This window comes from Thalia democratica, chromosome 8, assembly GCF_965202585.1.
Source record: "Thalia democratica chromosome 8, ktThaDemo2.hap1.1, whole genome shotgun sequence".
NCBI classification, from domain to species: Eukaryota; Metazoa; Chordata; class Thaliacea; order Salpida; family Salpidae; genus Thalia; species Thalia democratica.
Window position 1 is genome coordinate 7,724,889 of NC_139172.1, and position 27,134 is coordinate 7,752,022.

The 27,134-nt window shown below is 26.4% G+C and overlaps 1 protein-coding gene across 2 annotated transcripts; it reads left to right on the forward strand.

Moving 5' to 3' along the window:
* The first annotated feature begins 13,678 nt into the window (after nucleotides 1-13,678).
* LOC145841901 (dipeptidyl peptidase 9-like) lies at nucleotides 13,679-25,182 on the forward strand. Of its 2 annotated transcripts, none has more exons than XM_082949198.1 (11): nucleotides 13,679-13,946; nucleotides 14,714-14,932; nucleotides 15,739-15,962; nucleotides 16,659-16,812; nucleotides 17,289-17,445; nucleotides 17,681-18,025; nucleotides 19,814-20,079; nucleotides 21,739-22,035; nucleotides 22,881-23,036; nucleotides 23,368-23,631; nucleotides 24,675-25,182. In XM_082949198.1, exons 1-11 carry the CDS (start codon nucleotides 13,698-13,700, stop codon nucleotides 24,765-24,767), a joined length of 2,424 nt encoding a protein of 807 aa, XP_082805324.1. In that variant the 5' UTR covers nucleotides 13,679-13,697; the 3' UTR covers nucleotides 24,768-25,182. The 2 variants fall into 2 exon arrangements, with proteins under 2 accessions (XP_082805324.1, XP_082805325.1); XM_082949199.1 differs by having other exon boundaries at nucleotides 14,714-14,890; nucleotides 24,675-25,181.
* Nucleotides 25,183-27,134: the final 1,952 nt, after the last annotated feature.

A 27,134-nucleotide genomic window follows, 5' to 3' on the forward strand; every position in this document is an offset into this window, starting at 1 on the left:
AAGTTGAGGAATTCATGTAATTGAACTTAAAAAGCGTAAAATTTTAAGTAAACGACATAAGGCTCTAACTTCAATATAATTTCATTATATTATTAAATTCTATGCAGATGGCTTAAGAGATATTGAAAGTGTTTTCAACAATAATAAATGAAAATATAAAATTTAGCAGTACAGAGAAAAAAATCCGATAAAAAAAGAGTAGAAATTTGATTTGCTATCTTAGCAGCTGAAGGTTTGTAACAGTTGAAAAAGTATTATAGAAAAAATTAAACTTTAATTGAATAATTGTAATTATTATTATTTTTATGCAGTTTCATTAACAGATGAACTAAAGAAAGAAGCAGTAAATGATAAAAGATCACGAAGTGTATTATTAATATTTTAACACTCGTACCTTTATGATTAAAATAATAAAGTTCTTAAGTCTCATTTAAATATTTATTGTTTCGTTGCAATATTACAATCTAAATAAAACGTCATAAATAAAATGATGAATCGTTTGAGATGATTTTTATTTAAAATAGATGAAAATTGTAAGTTTTAAGAAGCTTATTTGTTTAATTTAAAAAAAAGTTAATGTTTAAGAATTAAAAAAAAAATTATATAATTAATCTAAACCAAAAATGTGATGTCTACAAAGCAAGACGAATCGTTAATAAAGTTTTTTGTCTAAGTTTAATAAGAATTGTAAGAATTAATAAGAACAAAACATGTTGTGATAGTTTTGGTTTAAATTTTTTTAGGATACACAGAGTTGTAAAACGTAATTTTAAACTGTGAAGTTTAAAATTATAGGCATCATGTGACGAAAATACATTTTTCGCATGTTTTAAATATATTTATCATTAGACTGAACTTTTTGAGCGCTTTTTTATCGTTCTATAAACAACAATAAAGGTAGTATTTTATTAAGTATTAAGTATTTTAATTACAATTTGAAAAACTAACTTCTAGGTTTATAGTAATTGTTTTAATTATAAGTAAAGTTCTTTTCTAAATGTAAAGTCTACAAAGGATGTTTTCAAAGTTATTTCTATCTGCGAGAGATTTCTTTTAGTATAAATTGTAATTTACTTAAACATTCTACCGAGTTTTATTTTACAATTTCTTCGTTACTTAATTATAATTTAGATTGGAAATATTTTTAGGAAATATTCTTTCCTTGAATTCAAACACTTCGTGCTAAAGTGTCGTTACGTGCAAAAATTATGCCGTGCTTAAGTGACGCTCCGTCCTAAATTGTCACTCCGTGCTAAAGTCTCACTCTGTGCTAAAACGTCACTCCGAGCTTCTTTCAAGTGCTAAAAATATGATGTGCTTTACTGACACATACGTTCTTGTTTTAGACAAATATTTACATGTATATTTTTACTAGTTGTTTGAGTACCAAAAAAAACTACGTTACTAAACCAAATTTTATACGATTCAAATAACTTTTTTTTAAATCATAAATAGATTAGTTTAAATTACGTTTTTTAAACAAGAAAATAATAATTATTTGTTATTATATGTATAATGTTTTATCTTGAGCTTCTTCATTTTATTTTTATTTCCTTAATTACTACAGTTTTTTTTATGTTAGTCTATATCAGAAGCTTGTCTAGACTTTTTGCAGTGAGGTTTCACAACTTTTCTGTTCAATAAAAGAGTGTAGTAGATTTTAAGAAAACACTTTAAGAACCAGGGTGTTTTTGGAAAACTTTTTTTAGGTTTGAAAAATTTCCTCCAGGTTTTTAAAAGAACACATTTTTGCGTGTATTTTTAGTTTTAAAGTTAAGTTTAAGGTAAAAAATGTGTTAAATCGTATTAAAACATTAAAAAACACTGCAAAGCAACTTTAAATGTGTAAAAAAAAATATTTGATGATGACAAAAAATATTTATCTATATAATAGATTTTTTGTGTCAAAACAAAAGTTTACAAATGAACATGTTAAAATAATTAAAATTTCCAGGTCTTTCTAATTATTTTTTAAGTGATTTTGTTCAATATTCCAGGTTTTTCCAGTTTTTTTTTTCAAAATTTCTCAAATTCGAGGTTTTTAAGTTTAAGTTGTCAAATTCCAGGTTTTCAGTTTTTTTGCAACCCTGCTTAACTGTCTAAAATTTAACAGGTTCAAAAAAATATTTAAACTTTAAACAACTTGAAAGTACCAGTAAAGTAAAGTGCTAAATCTTAATAAGTAAATAAGTTCTTTAAGTTAAAAATTAAAAGTTTGTTTATAACAAGTTTTTTTTAAATTGACAATGTAAAAATTTTGTCTATATTGTGAATCTAATATGAATAAAGTAATATTTTATACATAAGATACAAAAAAACGGAGTACTAAACAAAATTAGTAATTAATTTTCGTGTTGATAAAAAATAGTTAATGATATTTTAATAAATTACTTAGTTAAACAATTCCATTTTAAATAACTTAGCTAATTATCCAATTTAAATTAACAAAAAATACAGTTTTGGAAACAAACTAAAAGCAGACGTGAAAAACTGTTTTAAAACTCAATAAAATAAAAACTATTGCATTATATTATATATACGGTTTCTCTAAAGTTAAATAATTAAAAACAAAATTTTGTTTGATTAAAAGTTTCCAAACTTAAGATAAAAAACCTTCGATTAGTACAGGGGTCGGCAAACTGCGGCCCGCGGGCCAATTGCGGCCCTCGAAGGGTAAATCTGCGGGCCGCGAGCACGTATTTTTATTGAATTGAATGCGGCCCGCGAAAGGAATTTTTGTGGCCCGCGAGCATGTTAATGTGGCCCGCTGAGGAACAATTGGTTTTAAGTTAAATTTTTACTAGTTTTGTTTGATTTCTATTAAGTTCATGTATAAAATTTTTAAATAATAAAAAGAATTTACTGTATTAGCTTAAAAATGTGAAAAAAAACAGATTAGCTTTCTAACAGGGTATTTTCTCATTTTCATAATAGCTTTCTTCTTACAACAGCAAGTAATTATTTGAAAAAAGAGTGTAAAGAGTGCTTAGATTTAGTAAGTCAGTTATATAATAGCTACTTCTTAAATAAACCAAATGCAAATGTTTTTTATTTTGCACAAAAGTAATGCACAGTAATCAAATAAAATAGCATTTCTTTACAGTTTAGGTATTCATTTTAAATGTTTGTTTTCTAAATGTATTATTACTAAATAATATATTAAAGTGTACACAAATACATTTAATATAACATAATAATAAGAAACAAGGTTTATTTGATTTTAGTTTTAACACGTTTCGATTTTTTAGTAGTTTTTTTCACTTAAAGTTAATTCTAAAGCACACAAGTGTACAAAGATGCTCATACTTTAAACCACTTTTTATTTACTGCTTAAGTTAGAGTAAGCTTAGTTTATGCATAAATGTCTAAAATTATTGTATCTAAATGTAATTTCTAAGTGTGTTCAGAAACATTTAAAACAATATATATGACATAAATTAAAATATTTTTTGTTATGTACACATTTTTATTTTTTAAACAATGTTTTTAGGCAAATGAAGTTAATTTCTATGCATTGCATATTAATATAAACAATTGCTGTTTTTTAAAACTATAAATTTAATACAAGCTAGATTCAAGGATGGTAAATTTATTAAGTTTGTACATTGAGAATAAAATTCAATTAAATAAAAAACTAAACATTGCTACAAACTCAGACTATGACTATTTGAAGACTTTAAATCTCAGGCCAATTTAGTCTTTTTTTCAGTTATTTACGGGAACTGCTTTCTGTATACGAAAATATCAGGCTAGTTTTTTGTCACTAAGGCGAGCTTTTTTTCTTTAAAAAGTGGCAAATTAAATTTATGATGTACGTTTTGGTCAATACACAGTGTTGGTTTGAATTATAATATATGTTAAATTTTAAATTAGCTAATACAATTTGAAATACTATTTATACTATTGTGTATAAGTGTGAATGATCAGTGTTGCCAAAAAACTTGAGTTCCGGTTAATCTTAGAATCTGAAAATTTATGCTTAAAAAATCTGGAAAAAGTTTGAATTTTAGAATTTTTGAAAAACCTGGAAATTCAAACAATTTTTACATGTAATAATATTTTTATTAAAAATCACATTTAAAGTAGCTTAAGAGCATCTTTTTAAAATAGATATTATGTTTAAAAGAGTTTTTTCACCTTTAGTATAATTTTATACTGAAAACAGAAGAAAAAATTTGTGCTTTCACAATCTTTATATTGGTGCATTGCACCTTTGATTTAAAAATCTATTTACCTATTGCTGTGCTTTGCATTGGAACTAAACCTAGAAACTTTTCTAAAATTTCAAAATTAGTAAAAACAACTCAAATAAAAATTCTCAGATAACAATATATGTTTTATCAGTGCTCTCATCTTAACAGATTGATTAAAGTCCTAATTTTATTTATGCTGCTTTATAATCTTCAGGCATTTCTTAAACTCGAATTTTGTTGTCAGTAAAAAAAACAAACAAAGATCTTGTACTACTGTCAACATAATTTTTTTTCTAAATTAAAATTCTAAATGGTATCTTCTTTTTAGTAATTAATTTTGCTACTTTATAACTTGCCTTAACTTTTTCTTCAATCAGTCTGTAGGTAATGAAGATAATCATGTGCTTTGTTGGAACTGACTTAAGCGATTTGCTTTTTTATCGTTTCTTGGAATAACTCCTAAATAACGTTTTTCAATGCTTATAGCTTGTCTTATATTTCACTTTTATTTTTTCAAATTCGAGGTTTTTATTACAGATAAAGAACTGCTATAACTCTCAATAAAAAATCAGTTATTCTTCTTCATTAAAGGCTTAATAAGCTTTTATACTTTTGTTAAAAATGTTTAATAAACCGTAATTGTCCATTGAAACTGACTTATAATACTTTTTTTACTTTATATTTAATTCACTGTTAATAAACTTCGTTATTTCTTTGTTTTGTGAACTTTCTTTCAAACAGGGTTGCTAAACAAGCACGCTAGTTTAAAGGTTTGAAGAATACAGACTAGGTTAAACTTGTTTAAGACATTTTTTATAAGATTCAGGTGTGTTTAAAACTTTTGTTTTAAACACTTTGTATTCTCAGAATAGTTTTTACAACTGTAATGTAGTTTACTAATTGTATTTTTATTTCTTGTCTTCTTACATATTGTGTACTTTTTTATAATGATGATATTTCAATTAGGTATTTGAGCTTGATTAACACTATGTTTTATGCTTTTTCAACTTTTAATTAACTTGGCTGGTTTGATAGAAATTAGACATTTTGCTGTTAAAGTGGCAACCATGTAAAATACTAATTAATTACTAATAAGGTATTTTATTAAAGTATTTGAGAGTTAATCATGTTAAAAAAATTTTTAGATTTTTACATAACAAATAGTATAAGATTTATTTAGTTAATTAATTACTGAATTTTTTAAAGAGTGTAAACTATTTTAGACGCCATTTTTTTTTTAATAAATTTTTTTAGAAACATAAAAAAAGGGTTAATAGTACAAACAAGGCTTAAAAGTGAACTCTAAAATATTGTAAAGCTCATATTTTTATACAGAGTTAGGTTATAAGTAAAATTATAAAATATTAAGTTTAACCTATTAGTCTTTAAGAAAGTACATGGTTTATTAAAACTTAAGTACATTAGTCAATGTAAACTTTATTCTATAAAGTATTTATGATTTAAATACACATTCTCTGTATATCTAAAAGTAACTTGAAATATCAAAGTGAATAAAAGTAAAACTTTCTCTAATACACTAAAAGAAAAATATTATTCAAATGTCACTAAAACTAAAACTGCGGCCCGCGAAGACTTTGAAAACTTGAAATTTGGCCAACTGCCTGCCGACCCCTGGATTAGTACAATGACTCTGAAATAATAATTTTTATTTAACAATTTTGATTAGCTAGTTTTGAATAAAAAGTTGACTAATTAAACTTTTGCAACTTCTTATTTATAAAATCTTTATGTACTTTTTACATTTTTCTACTAAACAACTTATAACTTTAGAAAATTCTTTAAATAACTTGTATAAAATTTAATTTTATTTCAAAAAAACTACATATAGGTATGAAGTTTAAGTAAAATACTTCAAAAAAAAAACATATTCAATCGCTCTATTATATTTAAAACATTTATTAAATTTTATTTCAGGGGTCGAACAGGAAGCAGAAAACCAGTCAAAACACGCCCCTAACCCAACCATGTCTAAATTTATCATTTTAACCGATCACATCTAATCGGATCATTTCTAACCCAATCATTTCTAACCCGATCATTTTTAACCCTATCATTTCTAACTAAATCATATTTAGCCCTATCATTTCTGACCCAATCAGTAAAATTTTATTTGTTTATAGATATTTTTTAATCAGGATTTTTTTTCTAAAACAAACTAATCTTAACAAAATTGTGTCTATATTAAAGCTTAGTGTATATAGTTTTAAACAAAACATAATATCTAAGTAGTTTATTCAAATATATTTTTAAAAATAATTTTTGACTTATTGTAGTTTTAAAAGATTTTTATTATTTTTCTTTTTCTTTATATTAAAAAGAGATTTTTAAAAGTGATAAAAGTTATTTTATTAGTTTACCTTTTTAAAAAGTCTTCTTTATAGAATTCTTAAAGTGAGTTGTTTGAACTTTGAACTATATTTAAGCTAGATTTTCTTTTTATTTAGGTAGCTAAAATATTTAAAAAGCAATAAATTTTAAGAGCTAAATCTTTACAAATGTGTTATCCAGAAAAACTATAATAATTTAAATAAATTTGTTGTAATTCACATTCTTATTAATTATTTTTTTCCTTTTATCAATTTTTTATCTAGGAAATGGCCAAGGCAAATGATAGTGTAATATACATCATTTTGTTTTGGGGCCAAATCGTAAAATATATTAACATTATTTATAAAATAACTATTTAAGAGTTTAAATAACATGCAAACTAAGGGAAATCGAAAAAAAATTACAAAAAAATTTTTGGTTAAAAGGCAATATGAATGAAAGAAAGAAAAAAAAACCCCTTTATTTTTGGAGGGACCCCATGAAATAATTCAAACCCCAAACCAATTTTTTTTTCTTAAATTAAAGACAAAGGTGAGTTCTCTAAGATAAAAAAAAATTTTAGATAGCTTTTAAGATAAGGAAAATTATTGACATTAAAGTTTTGTGTTTTTTGAAAAAATTATAAACTTGCCTATAAAATTAACTTTATGCTCGTTAATAAAGTTCTGCCTAGAACCTTAGCAAAAAAAGTCACTGACACTTAAACATATTTGTTTATTAATATAACAAGTCCTAAGACCTAGGGTGATAAAATTTTGCCTAGTTATTTTTTAAAGACACTTAACTTTAGTTTATTTAACATTCGAAAGTTAATATCACTTAGTTTGTATAATAACTTTATAGATTTAGTATTTAACTTTTGTATTTTAAAAAACCATGTGTGTTTCAAACTTTGAATGTTTGGAGCTGGTATAAAAAGTTTGTGAATATAAAACCAAAACAAACAAATCATATGGTAAATTTACAAAGTTATGTGATTGTTTTTAATAGTATTTATAACTAATTAAAAAAAAAATGAAAATGTTAATTTTACAACTATGATCAATGGATTGGTGTGGAAGAAGGATTTTGATCACCTTGTCACACACTTGTATTTTTGATACAGTTTTTTAGCAGTTTGAAATAACACAGTAATAAAATGACAGTATGATTCAAAATATACAAATTTCATTTTTACATAAATTAAATTATGAAACTAATTATAAAAGTATAAAGAAAATGGTATGAATAATTCAGCATATGTTACCAATAAAATGTCTACCATCTCAACTCTTTGATTAAGGTATATATGAGATCTTTACTTAATATTTAATTAGTTTATTTTGTGCTTTAATTAAAAACTGAAAATTAATTTATAAGTTTTTTGGAAAAAGGCATGTAGCAATATAGAAAATTTACTACATCCTTTTTCATACAACATAAAAAATGTGTTACAAGTTACCACACAACCAGACAACTCAAGCCACTTAGACTAACTCAGGCTAATTAATTTTTTTAGAAAAACTCATGTTAACGTAGGCTATTTTAAGTTTTTTCAGACTACTTAAAAAACAAGTTTGTTTGAATTTTTTCAAGATTGACTGAAAATAAAAAAAACAAGTTTGTTTAATTTATTTCTGAATTACCTAGCATGATGCTGCACCACCAATATTGATATAAAATTCAACAATTTTCTATTTTATATACTACCAAGTTTAAATTTTCAGAACATGATTTTTGAAAAGGAAATAATCAATATGGTACACACAAGAAGAACTTTGCAGCAGCACTAAATTTTTAATGACACATTTATCTTTTATATTAAAAGGTATACATTATTTTGAACCTGGTAGTAAATAATCATTATGTGCGTACTTCTTTTCTAATACCTTTAAATTAAAAATAAGTTGAGGAACTCTAAAAAACTAAAAATGGTAGTTTTTTATTCGCAAAAATTGCAATTTTTAAAGTAAAAATAATTCTGCATCAAAAAAGAGTTAAGTATTAGTAATGAACTAACTGTGAAAGTTTTAGAAAAATTGATTAAAAAATGAAGGAGAAGATAGATTATTAGTAAAATATTCTATTTTGTGTTTTTAGTTTAAGCCTTTCTTAAGAAACCTATTAGCTAACCAGCTATGATCTCTAAAGTTTTTCTAGTTTTTAAAGTGGTTAAAAATTGCTGATAGCCTAGATAAAGTTGTACAAAATAAGATCAGCTAATTAAAAGGCCACAACACAAAAATGTAATTAATGTATTAATGTATTTAAAAAAATTTAGCTAGAAACTTTTTTTTTTTACAAAATTTTAAATTTTTTTTGAGATTTGGTATTTTACAATTTTTACTATCATAATCTTATTAAATGTATCTACAACCACTTTTTGTTTTTCAAATATATAACAACCTTTTGAGATGTTTATACATTTTTAAGAATTTAAATTGTCTGAATTTGAATTTTCATGTAACCACATAAGCAAGAACCCTGAGGTAGGGTTTCCAGAAATAATAATTCTCAACTACATTTGCTTAAAGTTTGTTTAGACTTAAAATGACATTATTTTTTTTTGGTAAGGGGGTAGAGGAAAGTAAAAGCTTTTTGTCTAGTTTTATTTTTTACATAAATATATAAAATGCCAGATACTTTAACAGTTTGTTTGAACTCTAAGTAACTTACGAGATATAAGTGATAACAATTAAAGAGTTTAATAGGTTGTTTATTAGATGCACAAACTAAAAAGACTATTTCACTAAAAATCTACTTCCTCTTATGTTTTTTTGAGATAAAAACCTCAAATGTTTCTTGCAGGATTATAAAAAAATCTAATGTATATAATTTCAAAACTTAAACAAAATACAGTTTTTATTTTGAATAAGAAAAAACACATTTTTAAAAGTTTTTTAGTCATGAAATACTTAATATAATATTTTTATTTTCTAAATTGTAATTACAGATTTTTTGTATTGCAAGAAACATTACCTGAAAATTTTGGTTTTTATTTCTTAAAATTTAGAAGTGATACATTTTTAGTGGTTTTTATTAAAGGCCATAGAGGGGGGTAAGCCATGTTTTTTACAAGTTGATATTATTTTATAGAGTTGTTTCTAGGCTTCAAGATGCTTTTTATCGTTTTAAAAAATTCAAATTATTTTTTGAGATATGACCAGTCAAAGTCGGGCCGCATAATAGGTTCCCTATGGAAAGGGAAAACTTTAACAGCAAAAAAAGACAATTTTATTTTAAATCTATCTCCTACATTTTCTAAGCAACCTTCTTTAAACTTTTACAGTCTAATCTTTATGCAAAAAAAAAAAAAACGTTAATTTGGACTTTAAAAATCTTTTTGTAAAAATTTTTAATTTAAAAAAAAAAAAGACTTTTTTTAAATTTTTTACATAAAAAACTTATTTTTTTAAATTATTAAAATTCACAGGTTAATTTTTTTTCTTATAATGTATGGAACATTTCCTTAAAATTTGAAGAAGATTGCTTGAAAAATTAAGGAGGAGATAGATTTTTAGTGAATTTATAAATTTCTGAGAAAACTGACCCTTAAAAATTTGTGGTCCATACGTTTGTATTAGAAACTTTTTACAAAAAATAAAATATCTCATAAGTTAAATGATATTTTTGAATTCTATAAAAACTGGCTTGTAGTTTGTACAAAAGCTTTCATATAAAAGCCAAAGTTAATTTTTGTAAAATAAAGTGTTTCACCCTCCTATGGCTTTCATAACAACTCAATTTTCTTCTTCCATAAGGAACTACTATAAACTACTGGGTTCTCCTTCCCTATAACTTTGAAATATTCTGAAAAATCCCTATAAATTGTGTTTTTTTGCTTGGTTATCTAAATTTTAAAGTCAAAACAGTGACACCACAAGGTAAGGAAGCACAAATATTTTTTTTCATTACTTGTTTAAATAACTTAGATTTTTTTTCAATAAAAATAAAATCTTTGCAACCTCAGTACAATACTATTACCCTACAGCGCCACCTAACGGATAAAATTTACCTTTCTTAAACTAAACACAATTTATCTAAAGTTTGCTTAATTAACTAACATTAGAGCTCAAAAACCCTAAACTTTTAATTTCTTATTAAGACTGTGATTATAAACCGTTAATGAACTTAACTTTATTTACGTTAAAAATGTGTTCATAGTGTTCAAAAATACATTTATTTTTGATAATTTTCTTATAAATTTGCCATATTTTGTGGTATTCCCTTTAATTTTTTTTGAAATTTTAGTGGAAACCTTGATTGTACTGTCAAAAATATTAAATTTTGCATGATAATTTGTTTTGTTTGTAAAACAAACTTTGTCTGATGCATCAACTTATTTGAGAGAGAATATTGTATATAGGCGTGTGTTAAAAAGGCCCAAGTTTATATACAATAAAAATTTGGATCTATGCCTTCTCAACACTATCCTTGTAAACTTTACAGTTTGTTATAATGTATGAGTTATTTTTGTAATTGTTAAATATGAAAGTTTTGATAAATATTATAACAATTTTTACTTAATATATACTTCATATGTTTCTTAGTAATAGTTTTCAATTGTTTTGTGTTATTTGTTTAATACAAAATATTTGTTAACAAGTATTTTCAATAAACTTGAACATTGTTTTTTTACTCAGTTTATAATGTTTCTCATTAAACATTTGCTAAGCTTTAGTAATTATTAAGAATTGAATGTTTTTAAGGTATTTTCATAATTTATTTATATTCAAAAAGACATTTCTAAATTGTTCAGCTGATTTGTTAAATAGAAATAGCCACCCTTACGTGTGTGCCTAGTTTTTATATAACAGTTTAAGTGATACCTAGTATATTAAGACTAATATTAACAAGTTGATATTAGATACTAAGTTGAATAAAAAGATTAATCTTTTACTGCGTCAAACCCTAGCAGTTAGTATAAGGTATTCCTTGTGGTTATTTTACAAATAAAATCTAGGTGTCACCCCATCTGCAGAAAAAAAATTGTACATAAGATCTGGTTTTCAATCTGCCCTCAGACAACCAGCTGATCAAACTGAACCTTTTGAGGTCACCAACAGCAATTGGTTTCTGTACTCTCTGTCTTAAACCGGCTATATCTTTAAAATTGGTTTGAATATTAAAAAGCTGTAGAAATCGATTTATAGCTTAGTTAAAACTCTACAAATTAAAATCAAGTTGTTGAAAAAGTTATTTATTCTCTGTGCCCTTAATCACCTAAATTCAAAATGACATGACTAAAATTCAGATTTAATGGAAAGCAGCTACAGCAGTTTTTAAATAATCTTAAACTAAATTTAAAATTAAGCATGTTTTATTGTAACCAAGTTTGATAACTCTATTTTATGATAAAAACTAATAAAAGATTTTGCAAGACTTAAAAATCTAAAACAGTTAATCAAAATTTTTCATAAGTTAAACTTTTAGATAAAAAGTATGTTGTTTTTAGTAGTTAATTATAGCTAACCTGATTAAATAAACAAACAACTATTTACACTTTTAGTGAAGTTGAAGCTTTTTAGATTTTTTAAAGCTATGTTTGTGCTTAAAGCAGGATTTATACTTCCTTAGATAATTTAAATTTTCTAAAAAAGCACTAGGCATCCTAGACTGAAATCAAAAGTTTGCGACAATCCCTAAACTTTATTTATTTTGCTTGGTGTTGAATAATTTTGTTTTAATGTATCAGACATATATACTTTTTATGAGATTAATAAGCTAAGGATGACTCAAACTAGTTTAAATACTGTTTTTATCCCAGATAGTTTTTATAACTTTTTTTGCTTAAACATTTTGATTTTACTAAATTTGTTTGTTATTAAATTGGTGTTGTAGGTATTTAAGCTTGATTAAGAGTAACTTTAGCACACATTTTTAAAGTTCATTTTTTTAATAAAATTAGATCAACTCATGCTAGTTTTTGCTCACTAGGGCTAACATTTTTGCCTTTTTAAGTGGCAATCCTTTTTTAAAATATGTTTATTTTTATATTATGAATTTATGAAATTTACATGACAGTTAAAAAGTTGAGAAAAAGTACTAAAATTACCACATATTTCATTATATCTCATTTGATAAACATTTTTGAGCAGTTTTCGTATTTTTGCTTACCTTATATATTTCATTAATTGTTTATTATGTGTAATTTGGTTACTACTGTAAATTTTTAAAAGCACCTACTTGTGTTAAAGCGCGGTTAACCTGATAAACTAAAATTTGTTGGGTGTTATGTTTTACATTATTGACAGAAGTTTGTATTATGTTCTTTTTTAGAATGAATTAAAGCTATAAAGTTTAAGCTGGTATGAAATAAATTAGATCATTATAACTTTTAAAGGCTTAGATATCTAACTATTCTTTTGATCTATTGGAATACTACTCCTACATGTTGTTTAATACTGTCCTTAGCAAACAGTTTTCATTATATGCAATAAATTGTATAAAGTATACATTAAGACTGTTATAGATTAAACTTCATTCTATTAAAGTAAACTTAATAATTATGATTACAAAAGTACAATACTATCAGCTTACAAATCTATAATAAAACTAAGTTAAAGAAGAGAATGAACAATAGCTTAATACAAATACTCTCTTATACCATTTAGAGGACATTTTTTTGGAAATTTTATATGTAAAGTTATAAAAGTACCTTAAAACAATGCATGCTAAATTTTTAAAATAAATGTAAACCTAGTGAAAGATTTGTTAAATATTTAAACTTTAATAATAGACTTCTAAGAGTATTTTTTTTTCAATTTTTTATTAGTTTTGTTTTAGATTCATAAAAGTAATACACTTAAAAAAGTAGTTTAGTTTTGTAAAATATGACAAAAACAAAAAATCTTTACACTAATTTAAAATATTTTAAACCTCTCATGTATATTAGCTGTTATCTAACAGCAATGGAAACTTTAGACTTACTAAGTATGCTATTTATTAGTATAAATTTAATATTTAACTTAATTAATATTTGATTTCTAAAAAAAGACAGGCAAGCCACCATGTAGTTTTTTTTAGTGTATTTAATAGTTTTACAAACATTTTTGAATGCAAAAAAAATTCAACTTACTTGAAAGCATTATATGCTTGTTTGTTTTATTTTTTGTTGACACTCCGCAGAAATGCACTTTACTAAAATTTTCAGCCCTTCTTTTAAAGTAGTATAAAATGAGTAAATCACGATTGGAGCTGCGCCAGCTGGTGAGGCAGTCGAGGAAGGAAGTTCTCAGCTTGAACACTCAGCTGCCGTACAAGTACATGTTGGTGGACAACAGTGAGAACAAAGTGAGGGTTCTCTCCCTCGGCATGATCAACGAGCAGTCGGAGAGGACGCTTTTGTACACAGATGTTGATGCGAACAGCGTGTACGACCAGGACAAAGTTGTGGATTGGAAACCTGCCTTTGAAACTTCCAAGGTAGTTTCAGTGTTTTTTAGTTGTCAAAACTTTGTCGTTGTTAGACCATTTAGTATCTTTTGCAAAAGTTATAAATTTGTATAGATGTTTATAAATTTTTTCTTCAAGTTTTTGAAGCATCAATGCTATAATGAGTTTTCTATTATCTCAAGTAAACTTAATAAAAAAACTAAAAACATTGTTTAAAATTAGAGCTTCAAATTAAAAAAGATATGTCTACAAAAAATTTAAAGATGTCTTCCATTACTATTGTTTGAATAAATTTAAAAATACTTTGATGTAGTTTTTTTTCTTTCTAGTTGAACTAGTTGTTTGTTTTTTCCTTAAAGCTATATATATGATTAATGTTGTTTATGAAATATATTTATGGTATATTACTTATATTACAATTACTGAGTAATGTGCACTACTTTAATTAACTTTCTTTTACAACTTAAAACTTATTCACCACTGTTTGAAAACGAAATTTCATAAATATTTTTAAAATTTGACACTTGTCAATTGTATTTAAACATTTTAAACATTTGACATCTGTCAATTGTATTTTTAAAATTCATCAGAAAACATCTAGTAACTTAAAGTTGTAATAATTATAAAACAAGTTAGTTACTTTTTATTTGTTGTTCTACATACTAAATTACGTTTTTAAACTTTATTGATTCAAAATTTTAACTACTCCTTAAAAATTACTGACTATGTTTTAGATTATATACTTAACAGTAAATTAATTTAAAGAAACAATTCAAAACAGAATGTCTTTTAAACAGATAGCTCAACAAATCCGCAACACGAAAGCCCTTTCAAAAGAAGAGGAACTGTTACGTGAACGCAAGCGCCTGTCCGCCAGCGGCATCACCTCATGTCACGTGGATCACCACGGCAACAAGATCCTGTTTCCCGCCCACGGGTCGATATACACGCTGCCGCTGGCCGATGTCGGAACGGTGAACAAAACTTATTGTTTCAGAACGCGGCAGATTTTGTTGGTATGAGGACATCTCGAGTGTGTGTTCATATCAGTTTGCCGTGTTTCATTGCGTTTATAGTATTTAAGGGTGCATTTTGTGTGTTTTGTATTATATTTTCATTTTAACTACAGTGGAATAGTGTTTTTTGTTAAAGTATAGAAGAAAAGAAAAATAAACTTTATAAATGACCATTTAAAACATCCTTAAAAAAATAAGTCATCGATAATAATTCTGATATTTTGTATGTTTTAAATGGTACTTCCTTGCAAAACTCAAGTAGCTTTATTTAGGTATTTTTAGCCATGACTTCATAAACTAACAGTTAAAATTAAAAAATATTACAATTTCAGTAACAATAACTCAAGTTTTTTTAACAAATCTAAAAACGTATTTTATAAACATATTTAGCTTTAGCTGTAATCTATTTATGGTCTTATAGTCACTTTGAAGTTCTATGGTATGTCATTTTACATACATTTAACTTTTAAATTCTCAAGTAGTTAAACTGTTTTGTTGGAGTACAAATTTATATATTTATCAGTGTTACTTTTAAATTGTGCTCTAATTTATTTAGATTTAAATATAGTTTTGAACTGAAATTTAAAAAAGATATATTTGAAGTCACTACATTTATTTTTATTATTGTATATGTTTTAAAATATTTTATGAAATGTAAACGTTTAAAATTCAATATTTCACAAAACTGCAATAAATATATATATACATATATATTTACTTATCAAAATTACACCTTGGTTATAAATTGTATTAGTTTTTACAAAATACTTATTAAATTCTCAACTTATATATTTTGTGCACAACAGACAGCTGACAACGGGCCGGTGGAGGCGTGGTCGCGTTGCCAGGGAACGCGCATGGACGCCAAGGTGTCGCCCAGCAACCCGGACCTGGTGGCGTGGGTGAACAGGGGGGATTTGTGGGTGTCGAACCTGAAGTCGGGGGAGGAGTGCAAGCTGACGGACGTGGGTCACGAGCAGTGGAAGAGCGCCGGGTGCGCCTGCTACATCGCGCAAGAAGAATTTGACAGGTTTCTCATTTATTAAAGAAATTTTCGTTTAGTTTAAAAGTTTTATAAGACTTTAAAGACTTTTGTATGATAAATTTTACATCATCTTATTATTTTCTTGAGTTGACTGAATTTAAATGTTTTGTTTTTTATAAAAAGTAACGTTTAGTTCATACAGAAAACTTATATTTAAGTTGTAGTAGAGTATAATTTCTGTATATTTAATTTGAGTTCTATCTATTTATTTATGTAAATAAAGTTTGAAATTATCATTTGTTTGAGTTTAAAAATATAAGTCTCAGAGCAGAGTTTCGAGATGTATTTAGTTCAGAGTGTTCAATGTCAAACTTTTTTGTCTGTAACATTTTGTTGTCCGAAGAAAGTATATTCGAGTGCTAAACTAAAACTAAGAGAACAGAAAGATAAAACTAAATGTAAATTAGTAACAGTTAAAGTATGCACTAAAAATTATTATCATGTCAAATCTTGCCAATACTTTTTTTTTAAAATTTTACATCGTTATGACCTTGAATGTATTTAATTACTAAATTTGTGTCAAAACAGTATTGTATTGTTTTATTTGCATCTAAGTGATCAAATTTACTTTAAAAACCGATTAAATTTATAAAAAAAATTCTTTATAGAGAAAAATTCTTTCTTTTTTAGAATATTCTAGTTTAAGCGTATGACAACTGTAAAATCTTGATTAATTTACAGATACACGGGTTACTGGTGGCAACCGGTTAGTGGCCGTGACGGGAGATACTGGATTATGTACGAAATAGTCGATGAGACGGGGGTCAGAACTGTTTCAATTCCCAACCACGTGCAAGACACGGTTGATGAGTACAAGTATCCCAAAGTGGGAGAAGTTGGTTAACACTTTGTTGATAAACATGATTATTTTTATCTGTTTAATAATTTTTTTACCGCTGTTTCTTTAAATTTATGAATCACAAGTAGCGTGATAAATATTTTTAATTATATAATTTTACAATTTAATAACAATTAAATTAAGAATTTAGAATAAACACTCTCTTTTCTTACGATACAAGTTATGCGAATTGATTAAACTTTGAGATTTCAATAACAAGATTAATTTATGCCTTAATAAAAATAAATTGTGATTGTTTTACCACTTAAGTCTGACAACCAATATTTAGTAGTTTTTTGTTTGAAAATTTCTATTAAAAGAAGAAATTAAGGCTTTAAAATAATTGTAATTAAATTAAAAAGTGTTTAAGCCGTGTAGATACTTTTATTATTAACTCTCAGCATTTAAAATTAGTTAACCAGATTTCGATGTTTTTATTAGTAGTGAAAAATATTAAAAAAAGCAACTTAAAGGTCAACGCAAAAGTGCAACTCGGAATGGCGGTGTTTGAAGTTGACGAAAATGGAAGCTTCATAAATAGCCGCCAGCTCCCGATGCCGGATTTGTTGGGAGAATATGAACCCGACATGGAGTATATTGTGAGAGCCGGCTGGGTTCCGAGTGGGGCAGGTAGATTAAATTGAAATTTTCATTTGCAGTTTCACCAACAATTTCAGTAAAAAATATTAACAATTCATTGCGCACTTTACATTGTGATACAATATTTTTATATTGCTTTTTTTAGTTTATTATTTACAAATAAAACTGTTAAAATTTTTTAAAAAACATAACTAACTGTCGCACTGTTTTTTTTAACTTTTAATGAAATTTTAGAATATTAACAAAAGTTATTTAAATTTTTAAGGAGTGTGGGTTTGGATGATGGACCGGACGCAGAACACCGCCAAGATGTCCTACATCAAACTGCAATTTTTCTCCAAACTGCCGCGTCATCATCACGAAAAAAAGAGAGAAAACTACAGGCTTTTGTTCGAGGAACGCATGGAGACGTGGGTGAACTCGCACGACTGCTACCACTTTCTCCAAACAGCCAATCACGACGAGATCCGGCTCATATGGTCCAATGAGGCGAGCGGGTACAGGCACCTGTACCTCATGCGCTTCCTGGTGGACCACGTGACCGACGACGGTCACGTGACGAAGGAGGTGCGCCAGCTGACGGAAGGAAACTGGGTCGTGCTGGATGAAGGTTTGTTTTTATAAAAGTTATCTTAATAGATTTTTTATTCAAATTTGTTCAAAATTATTTGTTTCATCATCAGACGACTTATCTTGCTAAGCAAAAAAAACCATTACCTTAACTTGTATATAATTTTTATGAAAATTCTTTTTTCTTTCACAAGTTAAGGTTTTTCAGGATTAATTTGTGTAAATGTTACTTAGAAAATATTCACTTAAGATAAATTTAAATTTTTTTTACAATTTTTTAAGTAACTTTCTCAAATGTTCAAGGTCGTTAGCTCATAAACAAAGTGTATTGATTTTAGTGAATAATGAATTTTTGCTAGAAAACATAGTATAAAAAAACTGAGGTCCAAGCATTTGTTCGGTAAATTTTACATCATCTGATTATTTATAACAAGTTGACTGAATTTTTATGTTTATTTTCTATTGAAAGTAACATTTAATTCATACAGAAAACTATATTTAATTTATTATATAATAGAATTTTTATAATTTTGTTCTAGTTTTTTACACGTAACTTAAGTATTTCCCATTATTTTATTGCTTAATAAATAATAGGAATATCTTTTTTTAGATAGTTAGTTAATAAACAAATAAAAGTTTTAAAACTTTTTGTCACAAAACTTAATGTTTTAAACCGTATTTTTCTTTTATAACAAACTTCGTTGATACTTATTATTATACTTCGTTGATATGTATATTTTATTAGTGTCAGTATATAACTTTCATAAATAAAATTTATTTGCAAATCTTCTTATATAAGTTTACTGTTGTATGTTATAAAAGCTTAGTCGTTTAATTTTTGATAGTTCGTTAAACTGCATCTATTTAAACAACTGGTTAGTTACGTATATAACAGTTAATTACATTGTTATTTAATACAGTTTTTGGGTTTAATAACATGAACAATAAAAGTTTAAAATGATAATTTTATTCAAAAAGAGCCTTTAAAGTTTTTGACTTTTATAAGTACAACAGATGCGTTTAAATATTTTCAAAAAAAAAAATTTTGAACTTCAAGATAAATCTAGCAAGAAATAAAAAAGAACTAGGTAAAAGTATCTGCATAAATATTAAGCGTTATAAATTAAAAGCCTCATATAAATACTACTAAATTGAATTTATCTATAAAGCAACTATACTAGAAATAGTTTTAGTAATAAGGAATGATTTAGTTGCATTAAACAAATGAAAATGATGTGTTGTATTTTTAAGTAGCAGTTAGAAAAATAATTAAGTAAATCAATATAAATAGTTAATAATATACAATACTTAACGTTTTTTTGTTCTAATCTTGTCTTTTTGCATATCTGAAGGTTATGAATAAAAAATGTTTTGTTGTAAAGCTCTGGTTAACCAGGGTAAAAGTACTATTTTTTATTTGTTTTTGCTTGTGATTTTTTATTCCAAATATAAATTATGCCAAATTTAAAACAAAAAAATTCATAACTGTGCATCAGTTTTTTAAATGAAGTTGAATTTATTGTTAGCGAATAATATGTTGATTGCTTCATGGAAACATAACTGTAAAAAGATAAATATTACATAAAAAGCACATATATGTTTTAAATATAATAAGTCAGTTCGTACTATTTTTATTTACTGTTTAAACAAAAAAAAAAAAAAAAAGAAAAAAATTGAATCTGTCTAGAAATCCTTATACGAGTAAAAAAATATATTGTTCAAAATTTTATAGATTTTCGAATCATATGTTTTCTACTTGATAATGTTTGGATTAAAAATACTTCCAGTCTAATTGAATACAAATAAATATAAAAACTGAATATTACAGAACTGCAAGTGGACGAGAAGAACAGCTTGGTGTACTTCATGGCGACTAAAAACTCGGTGTTGCGTCACAACATGTACTGCGTCAACTACGTCGACACGCCCCGCGTTTCCGAGGTGACGTGCGACGAAAGGTACAGCCACAAGGTGGTGATAGGGAGGGGGTTCAAGCACGCGGTGGTGATACAGGAGAACCAGGGCGGGGTTGAAGCGAAACTCGCCAGGTTGAAGGGTTCCAACCTTACCATGGTGGCCAACCTAATGCATAAGGTGATTTGGTTTATTTTTTGTATGATTTGCAATAGTTATGTTTAATTATAGATTAACAATTGTTGTTCTAAAATTTGCAATAATTATGTTTTTTTATAAAGTTGTCATTTTTTTGTAGTTTGTGTTTTTGAATGGCAATTATTTCATTTATATAGTTGTTGGTTATTTGATAAATTTTTCTTTAGATATTAATTTTTTAAAAAAGCTTAATTTAAATTTGGTCTCAAGTAAAACAATAATTAAAGTTAACTAATAAATCATTATATCTAATGACAAATTTTTAATTACCTAAGATTAAATAACTGAAATGTCAATATAAAATTTTTGTTTAAGTTTTAGTTACAAGAAATATCTATATGGCATTTTGATAATTTATTATTTGCATATAGTTTTATTTTTTACTTTAAAAAGTTTGAGTACTTCTGTTACCAGAGGTAGAGGAATTCTATTTCAAACATTTTGCTTCAAATGTATTGTTTGTATTTCTACTGTTATGATTACTATAGTTCATTAGCTTTTTATATAATAAACGATAATTGAGAAAAAAATATTTCTCATGTAGCTAGAAAAAAGTTTTTTTTTTTGAAGATTTTTAAACGTTTTGGCTGACGATAAACAAGTGTTGAGAAAATTAATTTGTTTATTAAAACTTTTAATGATAAAAACTTCTTCATTGAAAAAATTAATCTAAGAACTTTTAACTTGAAGGTCGATATTACAAGATATAAACCACTATTTTGTGTTTTTTTACTTTTAACCACCGTGAAATGGTGTTTATGAGAATATTCAAACTTGGATTTTACATATTAACTAAAATTAATCTTGTTTGAGCTGTACGCGATTTTTATTCAAATTTTATAAAATAGTTCTGATATTCTGTAGTCTTATTTAAGTTTCTCGAAGTTATTATTATGCTATCATGCATGAGATCTTAAAATTTTTCTACAATTTAATTATTTAGTTTAGCATAGACATATCTTAAACTATATTTTTTATTTAGTTATAAAACTGTTTTTACATTTACTGTTTTATTTTTAATCTAAATATTATTAAATATTTTGTATAACAGCTGTATAAAACACTAGAATCTTCTTAACAAAAATAAAATTCAAAAGTATTCATTTTATAAGTTTTTACAAGACATTTTTTATAATTCATAACAGTATTTAGGAAGTTTAATTTAGTAGACCAATTAATGATCTTTGGTCAAGTTTATTAAAACTTGTTGTACTCATGTTCATGTATTTTTATTTTTTAACCTTTTAATCTGCGTAATTGAATTTGAAGATTTCAATTTAAAAATTTATTTCTATAGTTTGCATAAAAATCAGACAAATTTATTGTCTTGAAATTTTTATTAACTATGACAAAAATTACAAAGTTTGTGCTTCATGTATTTGTTTAAATTTAACATTGAATTTCTACTCTTAGGTTTTTCTTTTACCACAAAAATAATTTAAATGATTAAATAAAACAGAATCTGCTGCTTAGTTTGAATCTTAATCTGGGTTCAAATGGCTATTTTAAACATAGTTGAATACATTTTTAAGCGTTTATTTCAGCGTTTATACATTTTTAATATGACCAAATATACCATGCTATTTAGCATAACACTTTAAAGCATAACAGTTTTAAAAATGTACAACAATAAATTTCCAGGTGCACGTTCCACCCAACCACTCGCACGCGAAGCTTTTCTCATTCGTCAACCAATCAGGTGACGTCATCCACGGATCCGTTCAGCTGCCTAGCAACTACGTGCAGGGAGAAAAGTACCCTTGCGTGCTGTCGGTGTACGGGGGCCCGCACGTGCAGAACGTCACCGACACCTTCCGGGTCTGCAGGGACCACCGCAAGTACGTGGTTGCCAGGGCGGGCTTCTGCGTGGTTACGGTGGACGGGAGGGGGAGCAAGAACAGGGGCGCCCACTTCGAATCAATCTACTTGAACAGAATGGTTTGAAAGTTTTCAACAAATTTTTAACAAAATATACTTGTTTTGGTAAAAATTAAAGGTATAGGTGGTCTAACTTTTTTTAAAACTTAAAATAGCTTTACTAACATTGGCTCCTATATGAAAGCCTCAAGTACAAACTACAAGCTAGTCAAAAATAAAATATTATTTAACTTTTGAGATTTTTGAGGTCAGTTTTCTCGGAAATCGAAAAAATCACTAAAAATTTATCTTCTTATTCACTTTTTGAGCTAGAGACCTCAAACTTTTAGGAAACGTTCCTTTTATAATTTAAAAGACTTCTAATATTGCGATTTAAAAAATTAGACTGAAAAAACAAAAAAAAAAGTTTTTTTTTTATTAAAAAAATAAAAATACCTGCATTCAATCTGTTTAAAATTTAGTAATAGACTATGTGTTAAAATCTGAATAATATTGGTTAGAAAATGAAGGAGAAGATAGATTTTTAATGAAATAGTCTTTTTTCGGAATTTTGGTTTGCGCCATCCATTAAAACCTGTTAAGGTCACAGACTTTGATCGCTCATATCTCGAATATAACATTGAATTTGAATTATTTTAAGCATTAAAAATGTCTGATAGCTTAGATAAAACTTTATAAAATACAACTTGTAAACCCCCTAGGCCCTTAAATGATTTTAGTATTTTATAAGTTGTTAAGTTTTCCCTGATCTTTAAATAGAATATTTGACAACAATCTATTACATAAACAAATAAACATCTTGTTGTATGTTATACTATTACCAGTATAAATTATTAAATACATAATTAATTAGATATTAATATAAATTAATAAATTCATAATTAAATTATTAAACTAATTAACAGGGTCAGGTGGAAGTAAGCGATCAGGTGGAAGGTTTGATGTATTGCAACCAGAAGTTCAACAACTGCATTGATTTCGACAAAATTGCCGTGTACGGATGGTCGTACGGCGGCTACTTGTCATTATGCGCCCTCTACCAACGTCCCGATGTGTTCAAGGTTTTATTGTAGATTTTTTTTAGTTTGTGCATAATAAGTTTTAAGAAAGAAATTTGTTTGATTTAATTTAAGTGGTATCATTCAGACTTTTTTCTTGACTATCTGTGATTTGAAAATAATGTTTGTTCAACTTTATGATTTTTTTCTCCAAGTCAATTCAAAGTACTTTACTATTAAAAATTTTAACTATTAAAAATATGTTTGAATATTTATATCGATTCAAATTTTTTTTCTAAATATAAAACCTAAGTGCAACAAGTCTTGTTTGTTTATTTTTACTTAAACAATTTAAATATAAATTATTTTAATTTTTCAATTTTGCATTTTTCAGATAGCGGTGAGCGGCGCCCCAGTGACGGATTGGCGCGATTACGACACCGCCTACACGGAGAGGTACATGAAGCTGCCGCACCTCAACGACCACTGCAAGAGGGGCTACGACCGGGGCTCGATCATCTCTCACGTCAGGTGTTTCCCCGACGCCGAGAACAGGCTGCTGCTGGTGCACGGGCTCATAGACGAGAACGTGCACTTCACTCACACCGCCAAGCTGACCAATGAGCTCAACAAACAGTGCAAACACTACGACATTCAGGTTTTGTGAACAATAAGTACTTTGAACAGTTTTGTAATGATTTATTAGTTTAAAGTTAATTAAATACTAATGGTTGTTTTGGCTACCGTCGGCAAAACTGAGATCTTATCGCCATCGTAGTTAAAATAAGCTCTATTATGCACAGTGCACCACTATAACAGCAGGTCTTGTCATGTGGCTACCTGGTTTTGTCCTCATTGAAGGTTGTCAGAAATTATTTCAAGAAGTCTGCTTGGTTAGACGTTTTAAGACCATGTCTGCCTAACTAAGAAGATTTTTTGATAGTCGTACGTTGCTGTCTAGTGCTTAAGAAACAAGAATAAAAACTAAATATGGTTAATTTACAATTGTCTTTATGTGACGATAGATTAAGGGTTTAAGATACTTTTCCTGAAAATACCGAGGCACGCATTTTCTCAAAATACTCAAAGTATCATAAGTGAATGAGCAACATTGCTTTAATATCTTTGCTTTTAACACAGACTATACCAAAAAATCTATCACTTTTAGTTCACACAATGAAAAAAGCAGCTTTATCTTACTATAAATTTTTAGAAATTGGATTTAATAATCTCGAATTTTTATTTAGGTGTTGGTAGATACTTCTATTTTATGAAAAGTTAAGGTCTCTGAATTGTTTTTTATCTCTCCAAAAGCTGGAAGCAAAATTGTATATGTTGATCTTATTTTGCTGTTCCATGAAATTTGCTGCTTTTTTTCTAGAAGTGACATTCATGTCTTTAGTTTTGCTGAGATCTCTTAAGCTTCCTCTTTACTCCCTTCTAAAAAAGCTGTACCATTTTCGTTGATAAAGAAAGGTTTTCTACACCTGGTAAACTTTTTTGATGTATCAAATCATTGAATCTTTTCACAGCATGGTAAACTTCGAATATGGATTCGACAACTCCAGAGTCTTACTATTCTCTTACTCATTTTTGTTTAAAAATTTTCACAGCGTCCTGCGGAGACATGTAAAATAATAAATTTTTAGTTCAACACCGATAAACAAGTACTTTATACAAACAAAATTATTTTTCACACAGGTATACCCAGATGAACGACACGGTATAAGGAACGCATCCAATAACGAAAATTTTGCCGTATATATGTTAAGCTATTTACAAAAACACCTATAATAATGCATTCTTCATCTCTAGGAAAAATTAATATTTTCAGTGGCTTGTTTTAATTGCTTAAACTAATATTCTACTAATTTCTTCAAAACATATGTTTACAGTTTAAAATATTTATTTTACAAAAGTTTTGTTTCTGTAGTAAATTTTTTTTTCCAAAACAGTCAATAAAACTCGTGACAATTAAATTTTTTATGGTTTTTGGTACACAAGTGTTTTTTATTTATTGTTTTTCTATTTATTTATCTATGTCTATTGTTTTTATTTCTTTTAATTATTTTGAATAAAGTTTAGATTGTTTAATTTGAACATTTTATTTTCAAAATCATTTTCCTGGTCTTAAAAATATATTCAATAAAACTGCGTATTTTAACTTTGTATTTTGTTTGAAAAACAGCATTTTAAAGTATTTAATAATTGTTATTTAATAATATTTGAAATTTTCTGCATGAGTTGCCTTGTTTTAATTAGAATTGTTTTAATTGCAATAAACGTTTGAATTATTATAATAAAAAACACTGAGTAAGTTTATAGTTTGTTTCACTAATTTACTTATCTAAAACTATTTTTGACAATTTTCTATTGACACTCAAATTATGTTTTAAATAAAAAGTGACGCAATATGAATTTTTAACACTTTTTTGTTGTCTATTATCATAACTAAAAATTTTAACAGCACTGACTAATTAATTATTTGAAAATTAATTGATGAATTTATAAGATGATGGATTTTGCAAAATTAATAAACTTTTTAGAAATAAAACTGAGTTTTGTTCTTTGTTTTGATTGAATCTCATTTAAATACAAGTTTTTCATCACTAATGCTTTACGCAAATATCGTGCGTAAATTAATCTTAAATTTGTTTTTTTTTGAAACAACATTTTAAAGTTTTATTTAAGTTTTAATATTGAAAGCTCTTAGCTGTTTTACTAGCTTTTTTGTAAAAGTAAGGGTTATGTATAAATTTTTAATATCTTTTACTACAGTAAGCATTGTATAGTATCCGATTCACTTTATTTTGATACAGTGGTGGAATAAAAGTTTTCAAAATGTAAAAGCAACCAAGAACTGGTATTTTGAATGTTATTTTATTTTATAGTAACAGAAAAAAATAAATTTTTAGTTGAAATCACTTCTAATTAGTGATTATAGGTTTTAGTTATTTAAACTGAATTAAATCTTTTAATTAGCTACTTCTGAAATTGTGATGACTTTATGATAAAGAATTGGTTAATATCACTCCCATAAATGATATGTTTACTTTTGAAACTGGAGTTGAACTCTACAAGGATGGTACAAAGTATTTTTCTGAATATTATAAAATAAAAATCAATAATCGTTAACATTAATGAAGTATTTATTTTTCCCTTGCCTCTACCTGTGTATTTATAATGTAGACGTGCAATTTTCAACACATTTTTTACAGGGGAAATTTACTAAAGTAAAAAAAATGTTGTTCAGATTATCTGTTCATCGAGTTTAATTTTTTGATAATTTATACATATTTGCAGGGTAAACTAATCGCACAATTCCCACCCGATCAATTGCAACTCGAATTAGTTCCCGCCCAAGTCATTGGTCATTTTTGCAAAGATTTTTTTTTACACGTCGTAATTTTCATACAGGTTTCATTTTTTCACGAAGCGTCACTTTTGCATGACACGACTTTTAACAAGTCGTCACTTTTTTACGATTTAATCTATATTAGTATAAAACTATATTTGAATTAAGTTAAACTAAGTAAAGTTTAAATTTCATAAACCTTGAAAAAATATCTGAAACTACTTTAAAATCTATTATACAAGAACTTTAATTTATAAAGTATAAAACATATTAAACTGAGCTTCAAAATATTTCTTGCTACTTAAAATTTATATTTTAGTAAAAGTATAAAAAAAAATTGCTTGTTTAATTTTTTAACGAAAATCAAATTAAAGACTTTGACTCGGTTTAAAATACAAAATAAAATACTTAGACGCTCAAAACACGCACGAACCGGGATTTTTGACAATGAAGTTGTATTATATTATTTTGAATTTAATAGTACAAATGTCAACAGACTTTAAAAAAAAATTATAAGCGGTTTTGTTACTCTTTGTTTAAAAAAATATAACTTATTATTGCAGCTTAAAAATGTACTTAAACTTGTATGTTAATGCAATTTACAACAGTTTAGACTTGATTTAAAACTACTAATACATGTTAGTATTTCAAAATAAAAGTAAAGTTTAGTCTAAAAAATAGTAAAAAGTGTTTATGTTAAACTGTTTACCCCGTATCGTGTGTAAGTGCAGTTTAAAGCTATAAACTAAATTAATCACTATTTTTATATAGTTTTTACCAAAATTCGTGTGTAAATACTGTTATAC